We start from the raw sequence: 26,038 nt of genomic DNA on the forward strand, positions 1-26,038 counted from the left end.
CAAAGCACTGACCAGTGGAACAGGCCACTCTGGAGCTGCCATGAGTGCATGAGCCTAGCCTAATGCTAGAGGGGTATAATAAAGCCCCCCAGCAAAGTGGAGCAGTAGGTGCTTTCTTACAGAGGTGCTTCTCTGAAGATGTAACTTGACAAGCCAAGTCAAGCTTGAAGAGCTCTTGGTATGGGGTTGAGTGTGCATTTGTCCATTGCCCTCAGACAAGGAGGGGCTAGTTCAGTGACGCCAGTAAGGATAACGCAGTAAAGGAGGAACCTGCCTGAACCAACGACTGAGAAAGATTGACATCCTGGATCAGCTGAAGTTTTGGCTTTGTAGGCCAAGAAGGATAACTGGTTGTCCACAACTAAGCAAAGGCTTCCTGCTCCTGCAGATAAAGTGACCAGGGAGTTCTTGAAGGAGATGGTAAGGTCATGGTGAAGACATGTAGTTCTAGGCATGGTCTTGAAGGGAGCTCAGTCTTGCAAGGAAGTGGCCTGCTATCCATGATGAAATGGACTCCTGGTATGGATTAACCTTTGACCTTTGACAGGGTTTTAAATTGGATGGGCTTCAATGGTTCATTATTGGCTTTGAAGGCCAAGAAGGATGACTGGTCATCCACAATTACGCCAAGGCTTCATGCTTCTGCAAACGGAGGGACCAGAGTGTTCTTGAAGGAGATTGTAAGATCTGCTGGAGTTGAGCTTCAGCAGATCTATGGCAAGATGCCATCAGGTCTGGGGGCTGGTTCACTTTTGGCCTTGTAGGCCGACATCAAGGTCTGGAATCCGAAGTTAAGCTACAGGAAGCCGGTCAAGAGAGCGCAGTAGAGGAGTGACATGGCTGAATTTAAAAGGACTGAAGTTTCTCAATGGACCATTTTTGGCTTTGAGGGCCAAGAAGAACAACTGGTCATCCACAGTTACGCCAAAGCTTTGTGCTTCTGCAGATGGAGTGACCAGAGAGTTCTTGAAGGAGATTGAGCTTCAGCAGACCTATGGAAAGATGCCATCAGGTAGGGGGGGCTGGTTAATTTTTGGCTTTGAGGGCCAAGAAGAACAACTGGTCATCCACAGTTACACCAAGGTGTTGTGCTTCTGCAAATGGACCAGGGAGTTGTAGTTCCAAGTATGAACAGCAGATTAGTCTTGCAGAAACATGGGCTGCTATCCATGGGTTCTTGGAAGAGATTAGCTTTTGACCGTCATCATCAGCAGGTAGGAGGACTGGATCTTTTTTGGATTTGTAGGCCGACGTCAAGGTTTGGAATCCGAAGTTCAGCGATCCGAAGAGAACGGAGTGACATGATTGAACTGAGGAAGATTGAACATCTGTGCTTATGTTTTATGCTAACTCCACAACGAAAACTCAATGCTCCTCTCCGAAGCCCTGGAAAATAGCCAACAATAAACTGTCATCGCAGTGTAATTACATTAACTACACCCTAATTTAACTGTCTGACAGCTGACGTGTCAAAGGAGAGTGCACACATTGTTCAGCGTTCACAATTCATTCTCCTCAAAGACAAGAACAAAGACCACACACATCCATCACGCTTCAGACCAGGGCCCTTAGACCTTTCACAGAACATCACGGCTCTTGAAAGCTCTGTTTAGATAGAAACTCACCCAACTTTTAAAACTAGACGTTTTCTCATTACTGATGTCGGGACAAAAGCTTATCCAGCTGTTTGCTTTTGATAATTGTTGTTTTTATCTTTAGAAAATGCCAAACTGTATTTAAACCTGTAAATCGACCAATGGCAAAGCTCGAAAAATGACATATTGCATAAGGGATGCTTTACAATAACCACACATCCAACACACACCTGCGAGAAGTGGCCGCCAATAATAAACCACTATCACACCTCCACGTTCTTTAATGTGGAAGCGTGAACAGTAGATGGTGCTACCTGATTTGCGCTACCCCTCCATCCAGTTTAAACTTATTACACTCCAGCTGAAAAAAACTCCACCCATCATGAGTCATTTTTTTAGAAAGGCAACCAATAAAACGAGAGTGAACACAGGGCTGAGCGGGGGGACAGATTTACTCATGTCTGTGGTTAAAAATGCTAGCACGCGTTCAGATCAGCGTTAATTCATTCAGCATCCAATCAGACTAGTTTAGCAAGGTTTGGTTAAAATCCTTGAGAAACAGAACCATCAGTGCCGGGTCAGAGCTCACAGTGCCGGGTCAGAGCCCTCAGCGCCGGGTCAGAGCCCTCAGCGCAGGGTCTTGGTGAGGAGTTTAATGTAGAAATACGATGCTGTGTCTCTTTGCTAACTGTGGTGTTCAGGGCGCTCACTAATAATGCTAATGTTGCTAATGTTGCTTATGTTTACATGGACATGGAGTGGGTGGAGCTAAACCTGCTGGATGTTTGGCATGTTATGCATGCAGCCTTGGGGAGAACATGGAAACTCCACCTAGATAGGGACTTGAACCCTAGGCCTCGGCCCTAAAGCCCATATAGTGAACAATTGTTCACATTTTTAATTATTTAATTACATTTACTAAGGCATTTATCAGATGCGACTGCAGAGCTTCACTATTCACTGTTCAAAAAACACCCTTTCTTATACAGTTTATAGACTCTAGTTTATACAGACTAGAGTCCAGACTAGATGCTGGACGGGTGGTGATCATCATCCAAGGTCCTGACCTCACTAACTCCTCCAAGTTTGCAGCAATGCTCCTCTGAAGTCTAGTAGAAAGCCTTCTTCCCTTCAACTCTTTTTATGATACCCTTGATTTCAAAGGTAACAGTAAATGAGCAGGTGTCCCAATACTTTTGTCCTTTTATAAAGTTACACACACACAGCATGATGGCACTGTATGACCTGGATGTGCTGTGGGCTCACCTGTCGTAGTCCTGGCAGATCTCCCCAACGGCGACTAAGGCTTTCAGGTACTCGTTGGGCTGGTATGGGTGGATGTAGTGCAGAGAGCAGCTGTTGCGCGGGTCACCGTTAGACGCGGTGAAATCAATCGCTACCTGTAAACACATACACACACACAGCACTCAGAGCCTGGCAGCAGCAAAGCAGCACACATCAGTCAGCCAGACTTTCTAAGATCTAAGTGTGTGGGCCACAGTGTAGCGTCCAGCTAACAAACCCAGAATGCCTTTAAAAGTTATACAGATGTTATTTAGTAAGGTCAGGCAGGCGGTCCTTCCTTTCTGACATCTTCACAATGTTGTTGTAGTTCTTTCCATCATTCCATCAAATCCCACTTTGAAACATCTAAAACCTACATGCTAAACGAAGGCCTTGTAGAACATGGAGCTCTCAGGACGTCCTTCAGATGTTTTGCGCATCACGGACATCCATTAAGAGGACTGGTTGAGAGGACAACAGTGCGATCCCACATTTCTCCCAGTGTGACCCAGGGAATCCGATGAGATTCGGGCTCTCAGATGACCAGAACACCAACAAATTAGCTTGTTAATTCACTGGCTTCTCAAACCTCGTCCCAACAATCGTCAGCCACAGGCTCCTTTGAGCAGCTGCCAAGCTCTCTGACCATTAACCTGCTAAACTGCCGTCCACAAAGCAGGAGAAGACCATGAGAAGATATCAGAGTGCTCTCAGGAGCCAGTTTCTCAGTTCCTATGGAATTCCTAATGGAATTAAGAAGCTAAATAATGGACCACAATGGACTACCTCAAGAGTATCCGGCTGAAGGTTTTTATGGCCTCCTCCACAGTGCCTCAACCTAAACATCATCAAACATCCATGGACAGACAGATGTTTGCAGAGCAGCAAGACGACCCAAGGCCCAAGAAGTGTTGATATTCATTCCTCAGGTAGACGTGAGTTAAAAAAGACTTCTATAGAAGCTGAAGTATCAACTGAAGCTTTTTACTCCAGTAAAAGTGTAAAAGTACTGGTTTCAGAACCACTTCAAGTAGAAAAGTAAAAGTAATGGAAGGAAAACAAAGACTGAAAGCTTAGGCCGCACCACAGGGGTCTATAGTGCACTACCCCCCCCCCTCCCCAAAAACCCATTTCTCTAAAAGCCTTAATGAGGATACTGTTGTATATTAATATTAATATCTGATATTCTAATGATCTATTAAAATGTTGATGTTAAAAATGTTGGGCTGCACTAGGCTCCTGTTTCAGCTGCAGATCTGCCCATTGAAAATGAAGCATTTCAGTAATATCAGCTCTATTAAAGGAGCGTCTCTGTGCTCTACTGAGCATTAACATGAGCTTCATGGAGGAAAATATGAGGAGTCGTTGTCTAGAAGTTTTGTAAAGCTGCAGAAAGTCAGACTTCAGAGGCGTGTGATCAATAAGCTTTATTGGAATGTAAATGTGGGGCTCAGTCGGGACGTTTCACTGCAGCTCTCTTGAGTCTCTGCCACGGACACAGTCTTCATACTAGACTACAGACGTCTGCTGTGAGCTCGCTGGAGAGTGACGGGACGTGTGCAGGTGTGATGGATCTCTTATAAACCAATAGGGAGTCAGAATGGTGTCTGTTTATACTTCTCATCCAATCAGGATCAGACTCTCACTTTCCAGATGGAGAGATTTATCTGGAGAGGGTTTTTATTGATGATGAGCCGGAATGAAAACTAAGGGAAATGAAATAGGAGGAACGAGGCTGTTTTTAAAATGTAAGGAGGAGAAAGTGCTATTCTCTGGTCATTTTAGAGGGCTAAGGGGACTAATTGATGTCTGGGAGGTAAGCATCTCTGAATGAAGAGAATCTACCTACCGTATCTATATTTAATGCTGGCTTCGTTATTAAACTGCTCATTGTTGGCACTGCAATTAGACATTAATTAAATTAACATGAAACAGCAAAACGGATAAACATAGTCTAATTAAACAAGCGGAGGTGCTGAACGGATCCCGCAGTTTCATTTTGGTGGCACTGTCTTGCAGACACGGCCGATAAGAGAAGCCGGAACAGGAAAGTACGAATAAAAAAACCTGCCGTGTGAAAATAATGGCTTTTTAATGTTCCTCAGGTGATTTAATCAGACAGGCCAAAAAAAAAATCAGTCATTATGCAAAACAAGCGCTCTGACTGACACCCCCCCTTCAGTGCTCCCATTAGCGTCCAAATTTAAACAAGTAGCAAATTATTGCAGGAAGGTTTTATTAGCGATGGCGGAGTGCGCTCGAACAGTAATTGCTGAGCGCTGAGCTGACAGCGTTTGTTTGTCGAGGGCAGAGAAAACAAACATCATTATTATATTCTTATTGCATAATTACATTTAGCCTTAAGAGTGCGTAACAGGCAGCAGGTAAACAGTGTTAAAGAGCTGTGAAATTGGAGCCGTGAGTCGGAATACGTCTTTTGGTGAGTCTTTCGGTGTTTACTCACCGTAAACTGGATCTGGCAGCCGCCCATAATGTAGTCGAGGAAAGAGTGCATCTTTATAATCTGGGGGAAAAGGAGAGTTAATGGTGTGAAGAAGCTTTAAAGAGCCATAACTGCCAGATCATCAAAGGAGAAATATAAGGAAAATAAGGCCTGAATTGTGCCTGGTGGCATATTTTAAGGGGTCGCTTGCAATCCCCAGTACAATAATATGCTGCACCCTAATATACTACATACTGTAATGCATGCAGGTGAATCCAGAGAAGAACAGCTTTTGGTTCCCTAAACCAGTGCTTTTCAGGCCGGTTCTAAGGGACCATGGGAACCACTGCCTTAAAGAACAGCATGTATATGAGGTATGAACCTCAAGGACCTCCAGGATCAATTCTGGGTCTCTTTTAATTAATAATGTATGGCATGGCATGAAGGAACCTTTCGGCACTAGGGTAGATCTACTGAAGAGCTGGAGGATCACCTTACACCCTTACACCCAGCACACCTGAGGCCAGGTAGCCAGGTTTCAGAGCTGGAACAGGCCTGAATGTACAACCCTCAGTGTTTAATTAGCACCTAAAGAGTTCCTGCAGTACCATCTGGGCCTACAATGAGAGCTGGAGGCGGTGGGGAAGGGGGTTTGGATGGATCCAGAGCCTGAGGTGCTCTAATTGAGAGGGGAACCAACCAATCATCCCTCCTTCTGGACAGATGAAAGAGCTGCTGGCTTTCTGCCTTCTACCTAATCTGGATTCTCATGTAAATGACAAAAAGCAAAAAAGCCTAGTGGGAGAGCGGCGGGATTAACGAGGAACGAGGAGAGGGTATTACCTTACACTGGTTGAGAATGACAATCCCGGAGTTTCGGTAGTTCTTCTTCTTGATTTTGTACTTGGGGTTTATGCATTCCCACTGGACCTGTCCGTGGTAAAGAGAGGAGAAGATGATGCAGAAAGCAGGCGACTTGGCTTCGCTCTCGCCTCGGTGGGAGTGTTTCCTGACTGATCCAGCTCGGTGTAAACCTCCAGGACGATACAAAGTGCCATCCCTGCGGAGAGGCCGCGACACACGCGGCATTCGCACACAATAGGCTGGGAAAAACACAATGCGGGCCCTGACAATGAGCGGTGATGAGGGGGCCGCGTGGCGCGTTTTTAAAAATAATTAGTGAATCGCAGCGCTGACGCCTGCCAGATTGAGATACCGCTGCCAAGGCTTCTGCTAGCGCACAATACAAGTGAGAGCTAGTCCATCAGTGCGCGAGGGGTTTATTGACAGCCGCAAAAAGATAATGACTCATTCTCTACCTCAGAACTGCCCCTAAAAGTTAAAGAGGCCAAGTTTAAGCAGTGGGTAAAAGAAGCACTGAATCAGAGTCTGATCAGTCTTCCTGAAGGTTCTCATAGAGGTTCTGCTTCACCTTTCTAGGTCCTCCAGACCTCAGCCTGACCTCCACCATTCCGGATAACTGACATTCCTTAATTATCATATCATATCAGACTATATATATCGGCCTCCTCCTTCCACCTGGTTTGTTCTTCAATGCTCAGGACTGACCCCACAGGACTGACCACCACAGACCAGACTGTAGGATTGGGGTGGTGGGTCAGTCATTCTCAGCACTGCAGTGAAACTAACTGACCTGGTGGTGGCAAGTGTGTTAGTGTGTGTGTTATCTAGCATCACTGCTGGACTGAGAATAGGCCGCCAACCAGAAAAGTCTTTTATGAAGGACCAGAGGTTGACCACCTGTGCAAACTGTACAGCAGTAGATGGGAGCTTCTACTCTGACGCCTCTGACCTTACATCTACAGGAACCTTTAAGAACTTTGGAGGTTCTTCAGTTTGAAACTGTGGATATGCTTTGAGGAACCTTCAAGGAACCCTTTTCTTGAAGGTTCCTCCACAGTTCCAAACTGAAAAACCTCCAAAATGACTATTAACAGTGTCGAATGGACAGTGAGTGGACAGACAGATGCAGTGTTTAAGCACTCCAGCAGCACTGCTGTGTCTGATCCACTCTCATACTAACACACTCGCCACCACTACCATCATGTCAGTTAGTGTCACTACTGTCAGTGCTGAGCATGACACCACCCCACCACCCCAATCCTACAGTCTGCTCTGTGGTGGTCAATCCTGTGGGGTCAGTCCTGAGCGATAACAGAGTCTACAGAGAAACAGCTGGATACAGTCTGGAACTCTAGACCTACATAGTGCTGTTGTATGGTCAGTCGAGCTGAGTCCATTCCAAACCAGGGGTGGTCATAATATATCTGGTATGGCTGTGTAGAATGGAAATAATATACAATATACACACGTGTACAAAATTGTTGGTACCCCTCAGTTAATGAAAGAAAAACCCACAATGATCACAGGCTCATAGAAGGCCACTACAGAATAGTCCATTGTTTTCCTCTTAGCCATTCTTGGGTGTTTTTAGCTGTGTGTTTTTGGTCATTATCCTGTTGCAAGACCCATGACCTGCGACTGAGACCAAGCTTTCTGAGACTGGACAGCACATTTCTCTCTAGAATCCCTTGATAGTCTTGAGATTTAATTGTACCCTGCACAGATTCAAGACACCCTGTGCCAGATACAGCAAAGCAGCCCCAGAACATAACAGAGCCTCCTCCATGTTTCACAGTAGGGACAGGGTTGTTCTTGATATGCTTCATTTTTCCGTCTGTGAACATAGAGCTGATGTGCCTTGGCAAAAAGTTACATTTTTGTCTCATCTGTCCATAGGACATTCTCCCAGAAGCTTTAGGGCTTGTCAACATGTAGTTTAATTCCAGTCTGGCTTTTTGTCCATGAAGTCCACTTTGGCTCAAACAACAATGGATGGTGCGAGCTGACACTGATGTTCCTTGAGCTTGAAGTTCACCTTTAATCACTTTAGAAGTTCTGGGCTCTTTTGTTACAATTCGTATTATCCATTTCTTTGATTTGTCCTCAATTTTCCTCCTGAGGCCACGTTCAGGGAGGTTGGCTACAGTCCCATGGATCTTAAATTTCTGAATAATATGTGCAACTGTAGTCACAGGAACATCAGACTGCTTGGAGATGGTCTTATAACCTTTACCTTTACCATGCTTGTCTATAATTTTCTTTCTAATCTCCTGAGATAACTCTTTTCTTCACTTCCTCTGGTCCATGTTGAGTGTGGTACACACCATGTCACCACACAGCACAGTGACTACATGTAGCCCTATATATAGGCCCACTGACTGGTTACAAGATTGTAGACACCTGTGATGCTAATTAGAGAATACACCTTGATTTAACATGTCCCTTTGGTCACATTATTTTCAGGGGTACCTTCATTTTTGTCCAGGCCTTTTTAATCAGTTTACTTTTTAAAATAATTCTGTTGAAGTATGGTTCAAAATCAATGTCAGATTTTCATTTGTTCATTTTCATAGCATTTTTATTTATTATTACTTTTGTCAGATTCAAGTTATTTCTGTGACCATTGTGGGTTTTTCCTTCATTAACTAAGGGGTACCAACAATTTTGTCCATGTGTATATAATAATAACAATAAGGCCAATTACAGGCTATCACACCCCAGATCCCACATACAAGTTCAAATAGACTTCTCTCTTTTCCTGCGAAATTTCCATGCACAGACTCTGCAGGATCTACTGGGTTGGTCCGGCAGCGCCAGGGTGTTGAAATGCATGAGAGCCAATTATAGCTGTGAAAGCAGCAGGTCCATTTGAGCTATGAACTCTCCTGTAATGCAATTAGGCCTGATATTCCTGCCCTGGAGTCACAGGCAGTGCAGTGATGAAGACTGAGAGAGAGAGAGAGCGAGCGAGAGAGAGACTTTAAGATGGTCTTGCTGTCTCTCAATTGAATTTCAGCCTAATTAGCCTGTAGCGGCCGTCGCCTGAAGCTGGCATGTTCTACACACTTTACCTTTTCATCAGTTTCACTAAGTACAGCATCAGAATGCACCTCGATTCTGTACTGTGAAGCTGCACTTCTCACTTTTCACACTATTTGGACAAAAGTATTGGGACACCTGCTGTCGTCATTGTGTCTTCTAAAATTAAGGGTATTAAAAAGAGCTTGTTGGAGGAACTGTCTCTACTGTCCAGGAAAGAAGATTTTCTACTAGACTCTGGAGGAGCAAAGTGAGGTCAGGATGTTTTTGATGATCCCAAACCTAGCTCCTCCCTAACTGCCAGTACTGCCAATAGAATAGGACTCTCTGGAGCAGATAAACATGACTCTATTGGCACCATGTGTCCGGCGTGGGCTAGTAGAGGGGTATAAAGCACCCCAGCATTGAGGAGCTGTGGAGCAGTGAAAGAACTGTTCTCTGGAATAATGATGGTGGAGCTCCATCCAGTTCTTTATGGATGTGTTGGGGATGATGAAGTGGGGTGTTCATCATCATCATCATCATCCAACATCCTGACCACACTAACGCTGCACTTGTCAGTGAATGCAATCAAATCCTCACTGCAATGCTCTTCTCCAAAATCTAGTAGAAATTCTTTTTCTAGATACTAGAACTACTCCTAGTTCATCCAACAAAAGCAGGATCGACTCTAACCCTTGATTTCAGAAGAAACGATGAACGAGGTGTCCCAATACTTTTGTCTATATAACGTATCCCGTGATTTATGCTTACAGTCATATGTTGACATGTTTCAGACACCGCTGAGGTCTTGACTGAAACATTAAGGTACAAGCTACGTGATTTGAGCTGTAGTTGTGGTATTAAATTATGTAAATATCAAAGGACTGAGGGCTCAGCTTCTTCATATGTGATATAATTATTCATAAGTAACTGTAAAAATAATGGGATATTGTTCCGTCTTGAATAATGGAACACCACAAGGCTTGTCCAAAGTGAGAAAAAGGAATGGCCAAGACTGTAATTACAGCTAAGATGAAAAAAAAAGGAGGAGGAGCTAATGATCTTCTTGCTAAACCATGTGATATCCAGAAAGGCTTCACGATCAGATGTATAAAGCAGGAGAACACAAGCAGAGAACTTACAGTTCTGAGGAAACCAGTCTGTCTGTGGCCTACATCCAGCTTCACTTATGTAACCTCTCATCTTTTCCATCTGCTAATTCCATCTGAGTCAAACGTCCGTATTCCTGTTTTTCAACGCGAACCTGCCTCCAGATCCCCTGCGATGCTTCTGAGCTCAAAAGCTGCCGTTTCCTGATACCATGCATTTTCCATATTTTCTAATATTTCCAATCCCCGCTTACTGTGAGCCAATCAGGTGCGTCTAATAGCTAACAGACGTTTGCCCATGCTGGAGTAAAGGACCGTCCTACCCAGCCGCAGAGAAAAAGTAGAGTTATGCTTTCTAGAGCTCTCAATCACTGACGTATGGCTGTGGCATCACTCTGGAACCAAGCCTGAGATGCCTCTAGGACAAATTTCTACATCTAGGACTCCACCAGTGCTGGGAGGATGAAGGCTAGCATGGTCTTTCTCCAGTCTGCTATCACAACACCCCCCGAGCTCAAGGCTAACTGCTAATTCTGTTACGTCAGCTAACAGACGCCCACACTGGCTAGCATCGCCCATGCTGAGTGATGCTGAGGACCACTCTACCCACTCTACTCTAGTGGGTGGTCCTCAGCATCACTCAGCATGGGCTATGCTAGCCAGCGTGGGCATCTGTTATGTTCACTGTGGCTCCTACTTACGGATGGCTGTGGCATCACCGGGATGGTCTGAAAGGCTACAAAAGGCTTTAGCACACCTGGCCCTCAGTGCTGATGTGTTCTTGATGGCAGGTGGGTCTCTTACCTGCTTGCCGTCGATCGCCCCACGCATCTCTTTGAAGGTAGCTTCGAACTCGCCTATGAAGTCATGCTTTCCGTTCGAGTCCCAGTCCCACACAGTGCACTGAGGACAGAACAGGACAGGAGGGACACAGGTTCAACAAATGTCCAATATTTAACACAGAGACTTGAACATGCAAAGTAATCAGAATCTAATCTGTTCATTTAAAGAGTTCTGTACTTAACTACTTACAGTACTTAAGTACAGAAATGTTGAGTACTTTAGTAAGTCTGGAGCTCAAGGAACTTCTACTACTTCTCAAGTCACTTTTCTGATCCTGGACTTTTACTCAGGTCTGGGGCTCTAGTGCTTTATACAGGTCTGGGGCTCTAGTGCTTTACTCAGGTCTGGGGCTCCAGTGCTTTATACAGGTCTGGGGCTCCAGTGCTTTATACAGGTCTGGGGCTCCAGTGCTTTACTCAGGTCTGGGGCTCCAGTGCTTTACTCAGGTCTGGGGCTCCAGTGCTTTACTCAGGTCTGGGGCTCTAGTGCTTTATACAGGTCTGGGGCTCCAGTGCTTTACTCAGGTCTGGGGCTCCAGTGCTTTACTCAGGTCTGGGGCTCCAGTGCTTTATACAGGTCTGGGGCTCCAGTGCTTTACTCAGGTCTGGGGCTCCAGTGCTTTATACAGGTCTGGGGCTCCAGTGCTTTATACAGGTCTGAGTCTCTAGTGCTTTATACAGGTCTGGGGCTCCAGTATCACTCAGGTCTGGGGCTCCAGTGCTTTACTCAGGTCTGGGGCTCTAGTGCTTTACTCAGGTCTGGGGCTCTAGTGCTTTATACAGGTCTGGGGCTCTAGTGCTTTAGACAGGTCTGGGGCTCTAGTGCTTTATACAGGTTTGGGGCTCCAGTGCTTTACTCAGGTCTGGGGCTCCAGTGCTTTACTCAGGTCTGGGGCTCCAGTGCTTTATACAGGTCTGGGGCTCTAGTGCTTTATACAGGTCTGGGGCTCCAGTGCTTTATACAGGTCTGGGGCTCTAGTATTTATGCGGTATTTATAGTATTTCCAGTGTATTTATAGTATTTATTTCTAGTATTTATAGTATTTATGCGGACAGAAATACTAGCGCTCGGCCGTTTTTAACAGCCTTGATGGCAAGAGCAAAGACCAGATGTGCAAAAATGTCGTCAAACATCAGCCAAACATCGCCTTGTTAATCCCGCCATAAGAGCTAGTGATATTTTTAGAGAGTGAGAGAGGGAGAGAGCGCGACTGTGTAAACGGGTAAAGGGTAATAGAGCAGACTCCTCAAGCACTGCAGCCAATAAATAAAAGATGAGCAGGCATTAGAGAAATAATGAAAGTTTGAGAGTTCTATACAGTATTCAGAGCGGGGAGGACGCCGATACGCTCATGGCTAACTCCCGTAGCGCTCGCTCTTCAAACACTCTGCATATTTGCAGTCATTTCCGATTACTAGACCCTAAACTACTTGGATATTCTAAACAAAGTACTGTAAAAAAAAAAAAAAAAAAAAAAAAAAACAGCCCCAGGGGTCGTGTAAAAGAAATACGTGATGAGGACAAAAGTATTGGGACACCTGCCTGGTATAGAAAAAAGTGTCTACTGTCCAAGGAGAAAGACTTTGTACTAGATTTTGAAGGTAATCAGAATCTAATCTGTTCATTTAAAGAGTTCTGTACTTAACTACTTACAGTACTTAAGTACAGAAATGTTGAGTACTTTAGTAAGTCTGGAGCTCAAGGAACTTCTACTACTTCTCAAGTCACTTTTCTGATCCTGGACTTTTACTCAGGTCTGGGGCTCTAGTGCTTTACTCAGGTCTGGGTCTCTAGTGCTTTATACAGGTCTGGGGCTCTAGTGCTTTATACAGGTCTGGGGCTCTAGTGCTTTATACAGGTCTGGGGCTCCAGTGCTTTACTCAGGTCTGGGGCTCCAGTGCTTTACTCAGGTCTGGGGCTCCAGTGCTTTACTCAGGTCTGGGGCTCCAGTGCTTTATTCAGGTCTGGGGCTCTAGTGCTTTATACAGGTCTGGGGCTCTAGTGCTTTACTCAGGTCTGGGGCTCTAGTGCTTTATACAGGTCTGGGGCTCCAGTGCTTTATACAGGTCTGGGTCTCTAGTGCTTTATACAGGTCTGGGTCTCTAGTGCTTTACTCAGGTCTGGGGCTCCAGTGCTTTACTCAGGTCTGGGGCTCCAGTGCTTTATTCAGGTCTGGGGCTCTAGTGCTTTACTCAGGTCTGGGGCTCTAGTGCTTTACTCAGGTCTGGGGCTCCAGTGCTTTACTCAGGTCTGGGGCTCCAGTGCTTTATTCAGGTCTGGGGCTCTAGTGCTTTATACAGGTCTGGGGCTCTAGTGCTTTATAAAGGTCTGGGGCTCTAGTGCTTTATACAGGTCTGGGGCTCCAGTGCTTTAGACAGGTCTGGGGCTCCAGTGCTTTACTCAGGTCTGGGGCTCCAGTGCTTTATACAGGTCTGGGGCTCCAGTGCTTTAGACAGGTCTGGGGCTCTAGTGCTTTACTCAGGTCTGGGGCTCCAGTGCTTTAGACAGGTCTGGGGCTCTAGTGCTTTACTCAGGTCTGGGGCTCTAGTGCTTTACTCAGGTCTGGGGCTCTAGTGCTTTACTCAGGTCTGGGGCTCCAGTGCTTTAGACAGGTCTGGGGCTCTAGTGCTTTATACAGGTCTGGGGCTCCAGTGCTTTAGACAGGTCTGGAGCTCCAGTTTTTTACTCAGGTCTGGGTCTCTAGTGCTTTATACAGGTCTGGGGCTCTAGTGCTTTATACAGGTCTGGGGCTCCAGTGCTTTACTCAGGTCTGGGGCTCTAGTGCTTTATACAGGTCTGGGGCTCTAGTATTTATGCGGTATTTATAGTATTTCCAGTATATTTATAGTATTTATAGTATTTATTTCTAGTATTTATAGTATTTATGCGGACAGAAATACTAGCGCTCGGCCGTTTTTAACAGCCTTGATGGCAAGAGCAAAGACCAGATGTGCAAAAATGTCGTCAAACATCAGCCAAACATCGCCTTGTTAATCCCACCATAAGAGCTAGTGATATTTTTATTAGAGAGTGAGAGAGGGAGAGAGCGCGACTGTGTAAACGGGTAAAGGGTAATAGAGCAGACTCCTCAAGCACTGCAGCCAATAAATAAAAGATGAGCAGGCATTAGAGAAATAATGAAAGTTTGAGAGTTCTATACAGCTTTCAGAGCGGGGAGGACGCCGATACGCTCATGGCTAACTCCCGTAGCGCTCGCTCTTCAAACACTCTGCATATTTGCAGTCATTTCCGATTACTAGACCCTAAACTACTTGGATATTCTAAACAAAGTACTGTAAAAAAAAAAAAAAAAAAAAAAAAAAAAAAAAAAAACAGCCCCAGGGGTCGTGTAAAAGAAATACGTGATGAGGACAAAAGTATTGGGACACCTGCCTGGTATAGAAAAAAGTGTCTACTGTCCAAGGAGAAAGACTTTGTACTAGATTTTGAAGGAGCATTGCTGTGAGGATTTGATTGCACTTTCATTCCACTGCTCCACAGCTCCTTAATGCTGGGGGGCTTTATACCCCTCTACTTGCCCACGTCTGGCATTAGGCAGCATGGTGCCAATAGCTGCCAATGTTGATCTGCTCCAGAGAGTCCTATTCTATTGGCAGTACTTCTTCTCTACAGAAACTAGACAAGCTGTGTGTGTGTGTGTGTGTGTGTGTGTGCTTTTGCACATCTGTGTCAGCAATGGGTGCAGCTTAAAGTAGCTAAATGCATTCATTAGAAGGGGTGTCCACAAACTTTTGGACATATAATGTAGTTAGCAAAGCGTAGATCGGTATAATGGTGTTCTAATGGACGCTTGGAGCGCCCCCTTATGGACAGCTGCCCAGTTTCTACTGTTCCATCCAAAGACCGCCAGACTTGGCTCTCCACTACCCTGCTTGAAGCTGTATACATGCATTTCTGGACAAGCTGAGAGCTGAAGGTGGAGAAGCATGTGGGCTGAGGTGGTAGAGTAATACTACAGGATTTTACACTAATATGACTCTATGGGTTCTGCAGCGTTACACAGCAGCAGTTCTGTGAGAGGTTCTCCTCCTGCAGCTCCACCACCAAAGCTCCATAGTGCAGTAGCAGCAGCAGCTGCTACTGCAATGACGGAGACACCGTTCTCCCCCTGTTACAGTCAGTGGAGCATCGGCATGATCCTGAAGCTGATAGTTTAAGGTGGAACTGATACTGAGTGCTGCATTCATGAGGTTCCCAGGACGTTCTATGCAGTTTTCAGCTCATAGGAACGTTCTATATCATACAAATAGAGTATCAGAAACAAAAGGTAAGCTGGAAGACTGGGATGGGGTGGACGGGGTCAAACAACACACGGTGCAGCAACAGACAGGAACAGGAAACCTAACCGGTGGGTGCTTTTGAGAAGATGGCCAATGAATGTGGATACATGGGAAATGGTTCTGCTATATTAGCTACTGAAGGCGTAAGCTAAGAGCAGCAGCTCGACAGATGAAGGCACACTGGGCCGCAGATTACATATGAAAAAGCCAGCTGAGAAAGCCAGTGGTAATAGAGTGAGATCACAGTGGTGCTGAGTTTCCGCCCTGGAGCTAGGCCTGACGAACAGACATCAGCTCTTAACATCAGACAGTCCCTGACAGCTGAATCACGCTGAGAGCAGCGAGCAAAGCAGGCTCAATGTCATCGTAGATAAAATAAAATTAATGCCAGTCAGCAAATGAATGATATAATTAGTAAATCAATTTAGGGAGATTATGCTCTGTTAAGGCAGCCATTATTGTTGATTATCCAATTTTCCATCCTCATTAACATGATCATTAGATAATTATGGGCTTATTGAGCCCAGGAGACCAAGGATTTCTCCAGGCTCTGATCTTCCACACATCCAGACAGGGCTCCATGGGACCTGATGATCTAGACATTTAAAGACGGCTCGGCTACATAATAGGGATGCGCATTCAGATTCATTTTAATATAGTTAAATAACATCTAACAAACATCAGCTAGGGTAGGTAACATCTATGTAACGTCAGAGTAGTTAACATCTAGGTAACATCAGCTGGAGTAGGTAACATCTAGGTAACACTGACTAGTTAACATCTAGGTAACATCAGCTGGAGTAGATAACATCTAGGGAACACTGACTAGTTAACATCAAGGTAACATCAGCTGGAGTAGGTAACATCTAGGTAACACTGACTAGTTAACATCTAGGTAACATCAGCTGGAGTAGGTAACATCTAGGTAACCTCAGAGTAGTTAACATCTAGGAAACATCAGCTGGAGTAGGTAACATCTAGGTAACATCAGAGTAGTTAACATCTAAGAAACATCAGCTGGAGTAGGTAACATCTAGGTAACACTGACTAGTTAACATCTAGGTAACATCAGCTGGAGTAGGTAACATCTAGGTAACACTGACTAGTTAACATCTAGGTAACATCAGCTGGAGTAGGTAACATCTAGGTAACATCAGAGTAGTTAACATCTAGGAAACATCAGCTGGAGCAGATAACATCTACGCAACATCAGCTAGTTAACATCTAGGTAACATCAGCTAGTTAACATCTTGTTATTATATACTGGAGTAGGTAACATCTAGGTTACATCAGCTGGAGTAGGTAACTTCTTGGTAACATCAGAGTAGGTAACATCTAGGTAACATCAGCTGGAATAGGTAACATCTAGGTAATATCAGAGTAGGTAACATCTAGGTAACACCAGCTAGTTAACATCTAGGTTAACAACAAGAGTTAACATCTACCTGACATCAGCTTAAGTAGTAAACATCTAGCTAACATCAGCTAGAGTAGTCAGCTAGAACTTCACAAAGGTGTAAAAAGTCTTCACATTCATTCCTCAGGTAGAAGTGAGTGGAGATACTAGGTTTTAAAAGACTTCTATAGAAGCTGAAGAATCAACTGAAGCTTTTTACTCCAGTAAAAGTGTAAAAGTACTGGTTTCAGAACCACTTCAAGTAGAAAAGTAAAAGTAATGGAAGGAAGGCTTAGGCCTCACCACAGGGGTCTATAGTGCACTACCCCCCCCCCCCCTCCCCAAAAACCCATTTCTCTAAAAGTCATAATGAGGATACTGTTGTATATTAATATTAATGTCTGATATTCTAATGATCTATTAAAATGTTGATGTTAAAATGTTGGGCTGCACTAGGCTCCTGTTTCAGCTGCAGATCTGCCCATTGAAAATGAAGCATTTCAGTAATATCAGCTCTATTAAAGGAGCGTCTCTGTGCTCTACTGAGCATTAACATGAGCTTCATGGAGGAAAATATGAGGAGTCGTTGTCTAGAAGTTCTGTAAAGCTGCAGAAAGTCAGACTTCAGGGGCGTGTGATCAATAAGCTTTATTGGAATGTAAATGTGATCAATAAGCTTTATTGGAGTGTAAATGTGATCAATAAGCTTTATTGGAATGTAAATGTGGGGCTCAGTCGGGACGTTTCACTGCAGCTCTCTTGAGTCTCTGCCACAGACACAGTCTTCATACTAGTCTACAGACGTCTGCTGTGAGCTGCTGGAGAGTGACGGGACGTGTGCAGGTGTGATGGATCTCTTATAAACCAATAGGGAGTCAGAATGGAGTCTGTTTATACTTCTCATCCAATCAGGATCAGACTCACACTTTCAGGATGGAGAGATGTAAGCAGTAGAAGGTTCAGATAACCAGCTCTACTCCACACAGGTGCCCACAGTCACCTCCGTCACCATTACACTCCCTCAGCATGGGCACTCCATCTGCCCGTCACCTAGCAGACCCTTAAAAGACTCACCTAAAGGCCTTTCTTCTTTGGTCTGCTGCTATTCCACCTCACCAACCCCCCACCCCCCACCACCAGTATAGTGTCTGGATTCCTTCACGGTGACCCCTTCCCCCCTGACCCATATTCCTTCTTTTAAGCAGCAGATGAATAATACAACCACAGGAGGACCACTTCTCTTCCCAACAGCCCCCCACCCCCACCCCCACAGCTCACAGCCCACAGCTCAAAACCCCACTGAGTGGCTTTAAAAGGCAGTCTGATTTTGTGTACGTGTGTGTGTGTGTGTGTGTGTGTGTGTGTGTGTGTGAGAGAGAGAGAGAGGGGTGTGTATATTTTTCTGTATCTTTGGTAGAAAAAAAATGTAAAAAATGGCTAATTATTCTATCTACTATATCATACACTACAAGGACAAAAGTATTTGGACACCTGCTTATGCATTGCTTCTTTTGCAATCAAGGCTATTAAAAAAGAGATGATGCTGCTTCTGTTGGAGTATCTGTCTCTACTGTCCAGAGAAGAAGACTTTCTACTAGATTCTGGAAGAGGAGCATTGCTGTGAGGATTTGATTGCATGATGATCCCCATCCCACCTCATCATCCTCAACTCCTCAACTCATCCCATTCAAAAGTACTGGATGGAGCTCCACCAGCATCATTCCAGAGGACACAGTTCTTCCACTGCTCCACAGCTCCTCAATGCTGGGGGGCTTCATACCCCTCTACTAGCCCACGCCTGGCATTATTAGGCAGCATGGAGCTGATAGGGTCATGATGTTTACAATCTGCTCCTGCAGAGAGTCCTATTCTTTTGGCAGTATGTCTTCTCTACAGGGGCTAGACAAGCTGTGTCAGCAATGAGTGCAACGTAAAGTAGCGGAATGCATTCGTTAGAAGGGGTGTCCACAAACTTTTGGACACTTTCAACTTTCACTGTAATTCCATAGTCAGAAGCTGTTTTTGCTGGGTGGTTACTATGGTATACCAGGTGGTTGCTCTAGGGATGCGAGGTACTTGCTATAGGTGTTCACTATGGTGTTGCAAGGTGGTTGCTATGATACTTGGTTGGTTGTTATAGGGTTGTAAGGTTCTCGGTATAGGTGTTCACTATGGTGTTGCAAGGTGGTTGCTATGATACTTGGTTTGTTGTTATAGGGTTGTAAGGTTCTCGGTATAGGTGTTCACTATGGTGTTGCAAGGTGGTTGCTATGATACAGCTAGATGGCTGCCAGATGGCTGCTACAGTGTTGCTACGTTGTCACTACGTGTCCAGTAGGGTGAAACTGTTTTTGCTGGGTGGTTGCTATGGTATACCAGGTGTTTGCTCTAGGGATGCGAGGTACTCGCTATAGGTGTTTACTATGGTGTTGCAAGGTGGTTGCTATGATACTGCCCGATGGTTGCCAGATGGCTGCTACAGTGTTGCTAGGTTAATGCTATATGTCCAGTAAGGGGTGTCCACAAACTTTTGGAGCATTTCTATTGGTCTATTGGCCAGATGATTCACACGATGGAGAAAAATGGAAATTGCGAGAGAGCGAGAGAGGCTAAGTCAGAGGCTGACTCTCGAAAACAGCTCTTGCACTGAGGCAATTAAGCTAGAGTGTTTCGGAGTCGTGTCTGAAACCTGTGTATTTCCTCATGCCCTTATCCTCCTATTAGCTCCACACCGAGGAGGACGAGCCGAGGCAGAGAACAACACCCCGTCCCAGCTTTCTCATTAGCACAGGCGCTAACGTTAACGTCACGCAGACATTGGGAAGTTGGGCGAAGACTCGGGCAATAAATAACTACTTAACTGGCAAAACAGTGGAAACATGTTTGTGCCTTCAAAAAAAGTTGGATACTTCATCAGCCCGTGATCAACACACTCCGCTTCACAGGAGGCGTAATGAATAGCCACTAAATACACACAGAGCTCTGCACTCGCTGCAATCAGCCCGCGAAAATTGCGAGGCGGCCGCACGGCTCGGTCATCTTCAGCGCACAGCGGGCTTCCGAACCTCTTCTTAAATGACTTCCTATTTCTTCCCACCTCTCAGCAGCGCTGCAATAAGATGGGGGTGGTGGGGGTGGATGACCAGTGTTGGAATGAAGCAATTTGGCCCCCCTGCCCTAGTAGGATACTACAGCCTGCTATAAGCAGCAGAACACCATGTGCACTTACGCTGCACTGCTGTAGCTCCGCCTCCTGAGGGCGGTACTGATGTAGCTTTACTACGGTTTACACCAGAAGAATGTACGCATAATGGTTGCCCTAGCAGTTGCTATGTGATGTGTCCAGTAGGGTGAAATTGTTTTTGCTGGGTGGTTACTATGGTATACCAGGTGGTTGCTCTAGGGATGCGAGGTTCTCGGTATAGGTGTTCACTATGGCGTTGCAAGGTGGTTGCTATGATACTGCAAGATGGTTGCCAGATAGCTGCTACAGTGTTGCTAGGTTGTTGCTATGTGTCCAGTCGGGTGAAGCTGTTTTTGCTGGGTGGTTACTATGGTATACCAGGTGGTTGTTATAGGGTTGTGAGGTTCTCGGTATAGGTGTTCACTATGGTGTTGCAAGGTGGTTGCTATGATACAGCTAAATGGTTGCCAGATGGCTGCTACAGTGTTGCTAGGTTGTTGCTATGTGTCCAGTTGGGTAAAACGGTTTTTGTTTGGTGGTTACTATGGTATACCAGGTGTTTGCTCTAGGGATGCGGGGCACTCACTATAGGTGTTCACTATGGTGTTGCAAGGTGGTTGCTATGATACAGCTAGATGGTTGCCAGATGACTGCTACAGTGTTGCTAGGTTATTGCTATGTGTCCAGTAGGGTGAAACTATTTTGCTGGGTGGTTACTATGGTATACCAGGTGTTTGCTCTAGGGATGCAAGGTACTTGCTATAGGTGTTCACTATGGTGTTGCAAGGTGGTTGCTATGATACTGCTAGATGGCTGCTACAGTGTTGCTAAGCATTTTACTATGGAGCTGCTTAGTGGTTGCTAGGGTATTGCTAGTTTGCTGCATAGCAGTGCTGTGGTATCTCAAGTGGATGCTATGGGGTTTCCAAGCAGTTGCTATGTGTTCACTAAGTTAAATGTGTTTTTGCTGGGTGGTTACTTTGGTATACCAGGCGGTTGCTACATGGTTGCGAGGGATTTGCTATTGGTGTTCACTTTGGTGTTGCAAGGTCATATTGCTAGATGGCTGCTACAGTATTGCTAGGTTGTTGATATGGTATTGCAAGGCAGTTACTATGGAGTTGCTTAGTGGTTGCTAGGGTATTGCTAGGTTGCTGTGGTATCTCTGTGTTCACTAAGATAAAGGTCTTTTTGCTGTGTGTGTGTGTGGGGGGGGGGGGGGTACTATGGTATACCAGGTGGTTCCTATAGGCTAAAACGGCCTTCCTCTGAGAGCTAGCCAGGCTAAAGTACTGCCTTCAAACATGGTGGAGGTAGTTTCACATACTTTTACTGTATAATGAGAGATTCATGCCAGGGGTGGACAGAGGGCTATAAAGATCCCCAGCATTGGGGATGAGGTGAAGAAACAATCAGTGAGTGATCAGTATCGGTGTCCCAATACTTTTGTCCATATAGTGTTTTTTAATGTGTTAATGTGGGGTAGTTTGAGTTGGACAGCTGGTCTGCGTCAAACAGTATAAACCTGCGCCGAATTCATAATGTTTGTATGGATTTACCACACTGTTTAGAGACTGTTACAGCGCCCCCTTCAGTCTTAGTCTTAGAGAAGGTTTTTCATGGTTAGAAATTACGTTTCTTGAGGGGGACGCCCGCTGTGGGTCGAGACAGTCGAGAGTTAATCTGCCTCAATTCAGTCCCAGTTCAGACACGAGTGGGCTGAATGTAAGACAGTAAATCCACAGGGACAAAGGGACAGAGAGGACTACACCCACCCACCAGATTCTTTATTGATTTTTATTTTTGTAATTATTTTTTTTTACATTTCAGTCATTTTCTTTTCTTTTTTTATGTTGTTTTTATTTTTATATTTGATCATTTTGTTGGTTGCTTTAAAATATTACTTTGACCTATTTAATTTAAAATGAAATCATATTTTCATATTTTATTTTATTTTTCTTTCTTAATTCTAGTTTTGTTTTTGTTTTTTTGTTTTTTTCTTTACTTAATTATTGCTCTATTAATTAATGTGTTAATTGTATTTTATTTTTTACTTTATTATACTTAATGGACTTATAATATTTCATTCTACTTTATTCTATCTTATTTTTATTAGTGTTATTATTATTATTATTATTATTATTATTATTATTATTAATTTAATGAGTATTCATTTGTTTCTTTTAGTTGATTAATTATTGTTTTATTTTCTTTTTTATTCTGTTTGTTATAAATGATTGGCTACCCTGAAAATAAGGGTCACCCACAATGTACTTCTTATGAGTGAAACTGAAGCTTGATTGATTGATTGATTGATTGATTGATTGATTCCCATGCAAACCTGTGAGGGAGAGCGAGGAGAGCCGTGGTGCAGCTCGTTCTCTCGGTGATGGGAAAAGACCTGCTGCTGATTCTGCCTGTGTTGAAAGTGAACAGTTAGGCCCTTACAAACCAACCAGGCTCTCGTCACCCACAGCCAGCGTCGCCTGGCAAAGCCCTCGGATCTCCACAGAGCTCCTTCAGAACCTCCCGGGACTTCGTCGCTTGGCTCCTGCGATCCAGTCGCCATGGTAACAGTATCTGACGGAGCGGCTCAGAAGGAGAGGAGGCGGGTAGGTGGAGGGATTTAGGTTTAATAAGCCGAGGCTACGGCAACCCAACGCGGGGCGCAGCAAACAGCGGCAAATCAACAGGAGCTGCTGTGTGTGTGTGTGTGTGTGTGTGTGTGTGTGTGATGCGATGTGCATTATTCAGAAAGTTGTCCTCATTATCCTCGTTCACACCTGCCTTAATATAATGACACACTGACAACAGGGGGAGCTCTGATAAACCCCACTGAACCTTTCAGCTCAGAGTCTGGAGTCTGTCTGTCTATCTATCTATCTGTCTATCTGTCTATCTATATATCTGTCTATCTATCTATCTATCTATCTATCTGTCTGTCTGTCTGTCTATCTATCTATCTATCTATCTATCTATCTATCTGTCTATCTGTCTGTCTATCTATCTATCTGTCTATCTGTCTGTCTGTCTGTCTGTCTGTCTATCTATCTATCTATCTATCTATCTATCTATCTATCTATCTATCTGTCTGTCTGTCTGTCTGCCTGTCTATCTATCTATCTATCTATCTATCTATCTGTCTGTCTGTCTGTCTGTCTGTCTATCTATCTATCTATCTATCTATCTATCTATCTATCTATCTGTCTGTCTGTCTGTCTGTCTGTTTGTCCAGCTTTCTATCTATCTGCCTGTCTGTCTGTCTGTCTGTCTGTATGGCCAGCTTTCTTTTTGTCTGTCTGTCGGTATATCTGTTTCTTTTCAGTTTGTCTCTCTATCTATATATCTGTATATATACATATGTATATCTGTCTGTTTGTCCTTCTGTCTGTCTGTCAGTCTGCCTGTCTGTCTGTCTGTCTGTCTGTATGTCCAGCTTTCTTTTTGTCTGTCTATCTATCTATCTATCTATCTATCTATCTATCTATCTATCTATCGGTCTGTCTGTCTGTCTATCTATCTATCTATCTATCTATCTGTCTGTCTGTCTGTCTGTCTGTCTGTTTGTCCAACTGTCTATCTATCTGCCTGTATGTCTGTCTGTATGTCCAGCTTTCTTTTTGTCTGTCTATCTATCTATCTGGTTATCTATCTATCTATCTATCTATCTATCTATCTATCTATCTATCTATCTATCTATCTGTCTGTCTGTCTGTCTATCTGTCTGTCTGTTTGTCTATCTATCTATCTATCTATCTATCTATCTATCTATCTATCTGTCTGTCTGTTTGTCCAGCTTTCTATCTATCTGCCTGTCTGTCTGTCTGTCTGTATGGCCAGCTTTCTTTTTGTCTGTCTGTCGGTATATCTGTTTCTTTTCAGTTTGTCTCTCTATCTATATATCTGTATATATACATATGTATATCTGTCTGTTTGTCCTTCTGTCTGTCTGTCAGTCTGACTAACTGTCTGTTTGTCTATCTATATATCTGTCTAGCTATCTGTTTGTCTGCCTGTCTATCTTTTTATCTCTCTGTCTGTCTATCTGTCTTTCTGTTGGTCAGTCAGTCTATGTACCTATCTATCTGACTTCAGTAAATCTGATACTGTGTGTTGATCTAGTGAGTGCTGTTTTTTGTGTATCACAGTCCATCATGGTCACTAACAGGAAGTCCATAATGGGAACACCTCATGGGGTCATTACTGAACTACTGCAGAATCCAAGATCCCTTCATCGGGAGGTGAGCACATACAGTCCCTAGACCACAGCTGGCAGTCCTACTCTATTGGCAGTACAAGCTGTGTGTGTGTGTGTGTGTGTGTGTGTGCATTTGCACATCTGTATCAGCACTGGGTGCAACCCAAAGTAGCTGAATACATTCATTAGAAGGGGTGTCCACAAACTTTTGGACATATAGTGTATCTGTCTAGCAGCGCCCCCTGGTGAGAAGCTGAACTTGTGTATTTCTGTTCAGCAGCGACTCGGCTGCTGTGCTGACTGGGGGATTCCCACAGTGCTCAGCAAGGACACGCAGCAGTGTGCTGATCTCCTACACACACACACACACACACACACACACACATATATACACACACACACACACACACACACATCAGCTCTCGGAGCACAGAGACATGTGCGCAGGGACTGCAGCTGTCCTCCACCAGCCTGTTTGTGCCTCTCTAACACACAGGCCCCACTCTCAGCTCCATCAGCTCCAACAGCACTAAGCTCTACTGACACTAATGTGGTTGTTTAGGGGTGGGGTTCTGAACTGGGACAGATTTATGGAGCACACCACAAATTCACTGTGATGTTACAAGCATCAGCGTCATGGTAAGTTTACTCCTTCATAAACCAGGATTAGTGGCCTGTTTCACTGTCCTGATTATGTGGCACTAACTTCAAATGAACCATAGATCTGGCTTTTTATGTTAGGATTAAGAGACTAGATTGCACACACACACACACACACACACACAATAATAGGACTCTCCGGAGCAGACGGTAAACATCATGACCCTATTGGCACCATGCTGCCTAAAGCCAGGCGTGGGCTAGAGGGGTATAAAGCCCCCCAGCATTGAGAAGCTGTGGAGCAGTGGGAAAGCTGTGTTCTCTGGAATGATGGTGGTGGAGCTTCATCCAGTACTTCTGGGATGAACTGAGTGGGGAGTTGGGGATGAGGTGGGATGGGGATCATCCTGACATCATTAACCTTCCCTTTGCTGCATGCAATCAAATCCTCACAGCAATGCTCCTCCTCCAAAGTCTTCTTCTCTGGACAGTAGAGACAGTCACTCCAACAAAAGCAGGAGAAACCCTTTTTTTAATTCCCTTGATTTCAGAAGAAACACTGAATGGGCAGGTGTCCCAATACTTTTGTCCAATATGGCGTAAGTTCATTAAAATGGTGGAGGGATACATGCTGCAGGGTGTAGTGCAGCTACAGAAAGTAGTCCCTAAAGAGAACTGCATTAGTTGAGATTCTCTATTCACTATTTTACCATCATCATCATCATCATCATCATCATTCCATATAAGACTCGTGTTGTAGCTGCACTGGTGGGTTTGGATAGGAAATGAATTATGGGCTGTATCTGTGTTGTAGTCATGGCGACCAATGCCTGCTGCCATTCACCACCATTCTCTCCATCACGCCAGTAAAGAGTGAGTTCCGTGTGATCGCCTCACCTTCAGTATCCTCTTGTGGTCTCCACTGCAGAGGCAGTTCAGAGAGGTTTTGAAGGTCTTCCACACTGGGTTCAGGTTGTTCATCACAGTCTGTGGGTGGAAACAGAGAACTGGATTAGGGTTCGACTGATCTCTATAGCGATATTTAATACTCATCGCTGTCATTCAGAGATAATAACATTCCTACATAAAGCTGTGGTGGTTCTCCATCACTGTGCTCATCATTAGAACATCTCCAAAGTTCTCCTCTCTCATGGAGTCTAGTATTATTTAGAGTTCTCCTCAGATCAACACCTGGTTTGA

The 26,038-nt window shown here is 44.6% G+C and overlaps 1 protein-coding gene across 1 annotated transcript in view; it reads right to left on the reverse strand.

Moving 5' to 3' along the window:
• Positions 1-26,038, reverse strand: part of cpne4a (copine IVa) — a 95,387-nt gene that overhangs the window by 17,244 nt on the left and 52,105 nt on the right. The window contains exons 7-11 of the mRNA XM_072692513.1: positions 25,736-25,825; positions 11,121-11,219; positions 6,166-6,252; positions 5,344-5,403; positions 2,862-2,995 (exon numbers count right to left, since the gene is read on the reverse strand). Of these exons, the coding sequence (XP_072548614.1) occupies positions 2,862-2,995; positions 5,344-5,403; positions 6,166-6,252; positions 11,121-11,219; positions 25,736-25,825 (470 nt within the window). The remainder of the gene's footprint in view (positions 1-2,861; positions 2,996-5,343; positions 5,404-6,165; positions 6,253-11,120; positions 11,220-25,735; positions 25,826-26,038) is intronic.

This window comes from Salminus brasiliensis, chromosome 1 (genome assembly GCF_030463535.1).
Source record: "Salminus brasiliensis chromosome 1, fSalBra1.hap2, whole genome shotgun sequence".
Taxonomy (NCBI): domain Eukaryota; kingdom Metazoa; phylum Chordata; class Actinopteri; order Characiformes; family Bryconidae; genus Salminus; species Salminus brasiliensis.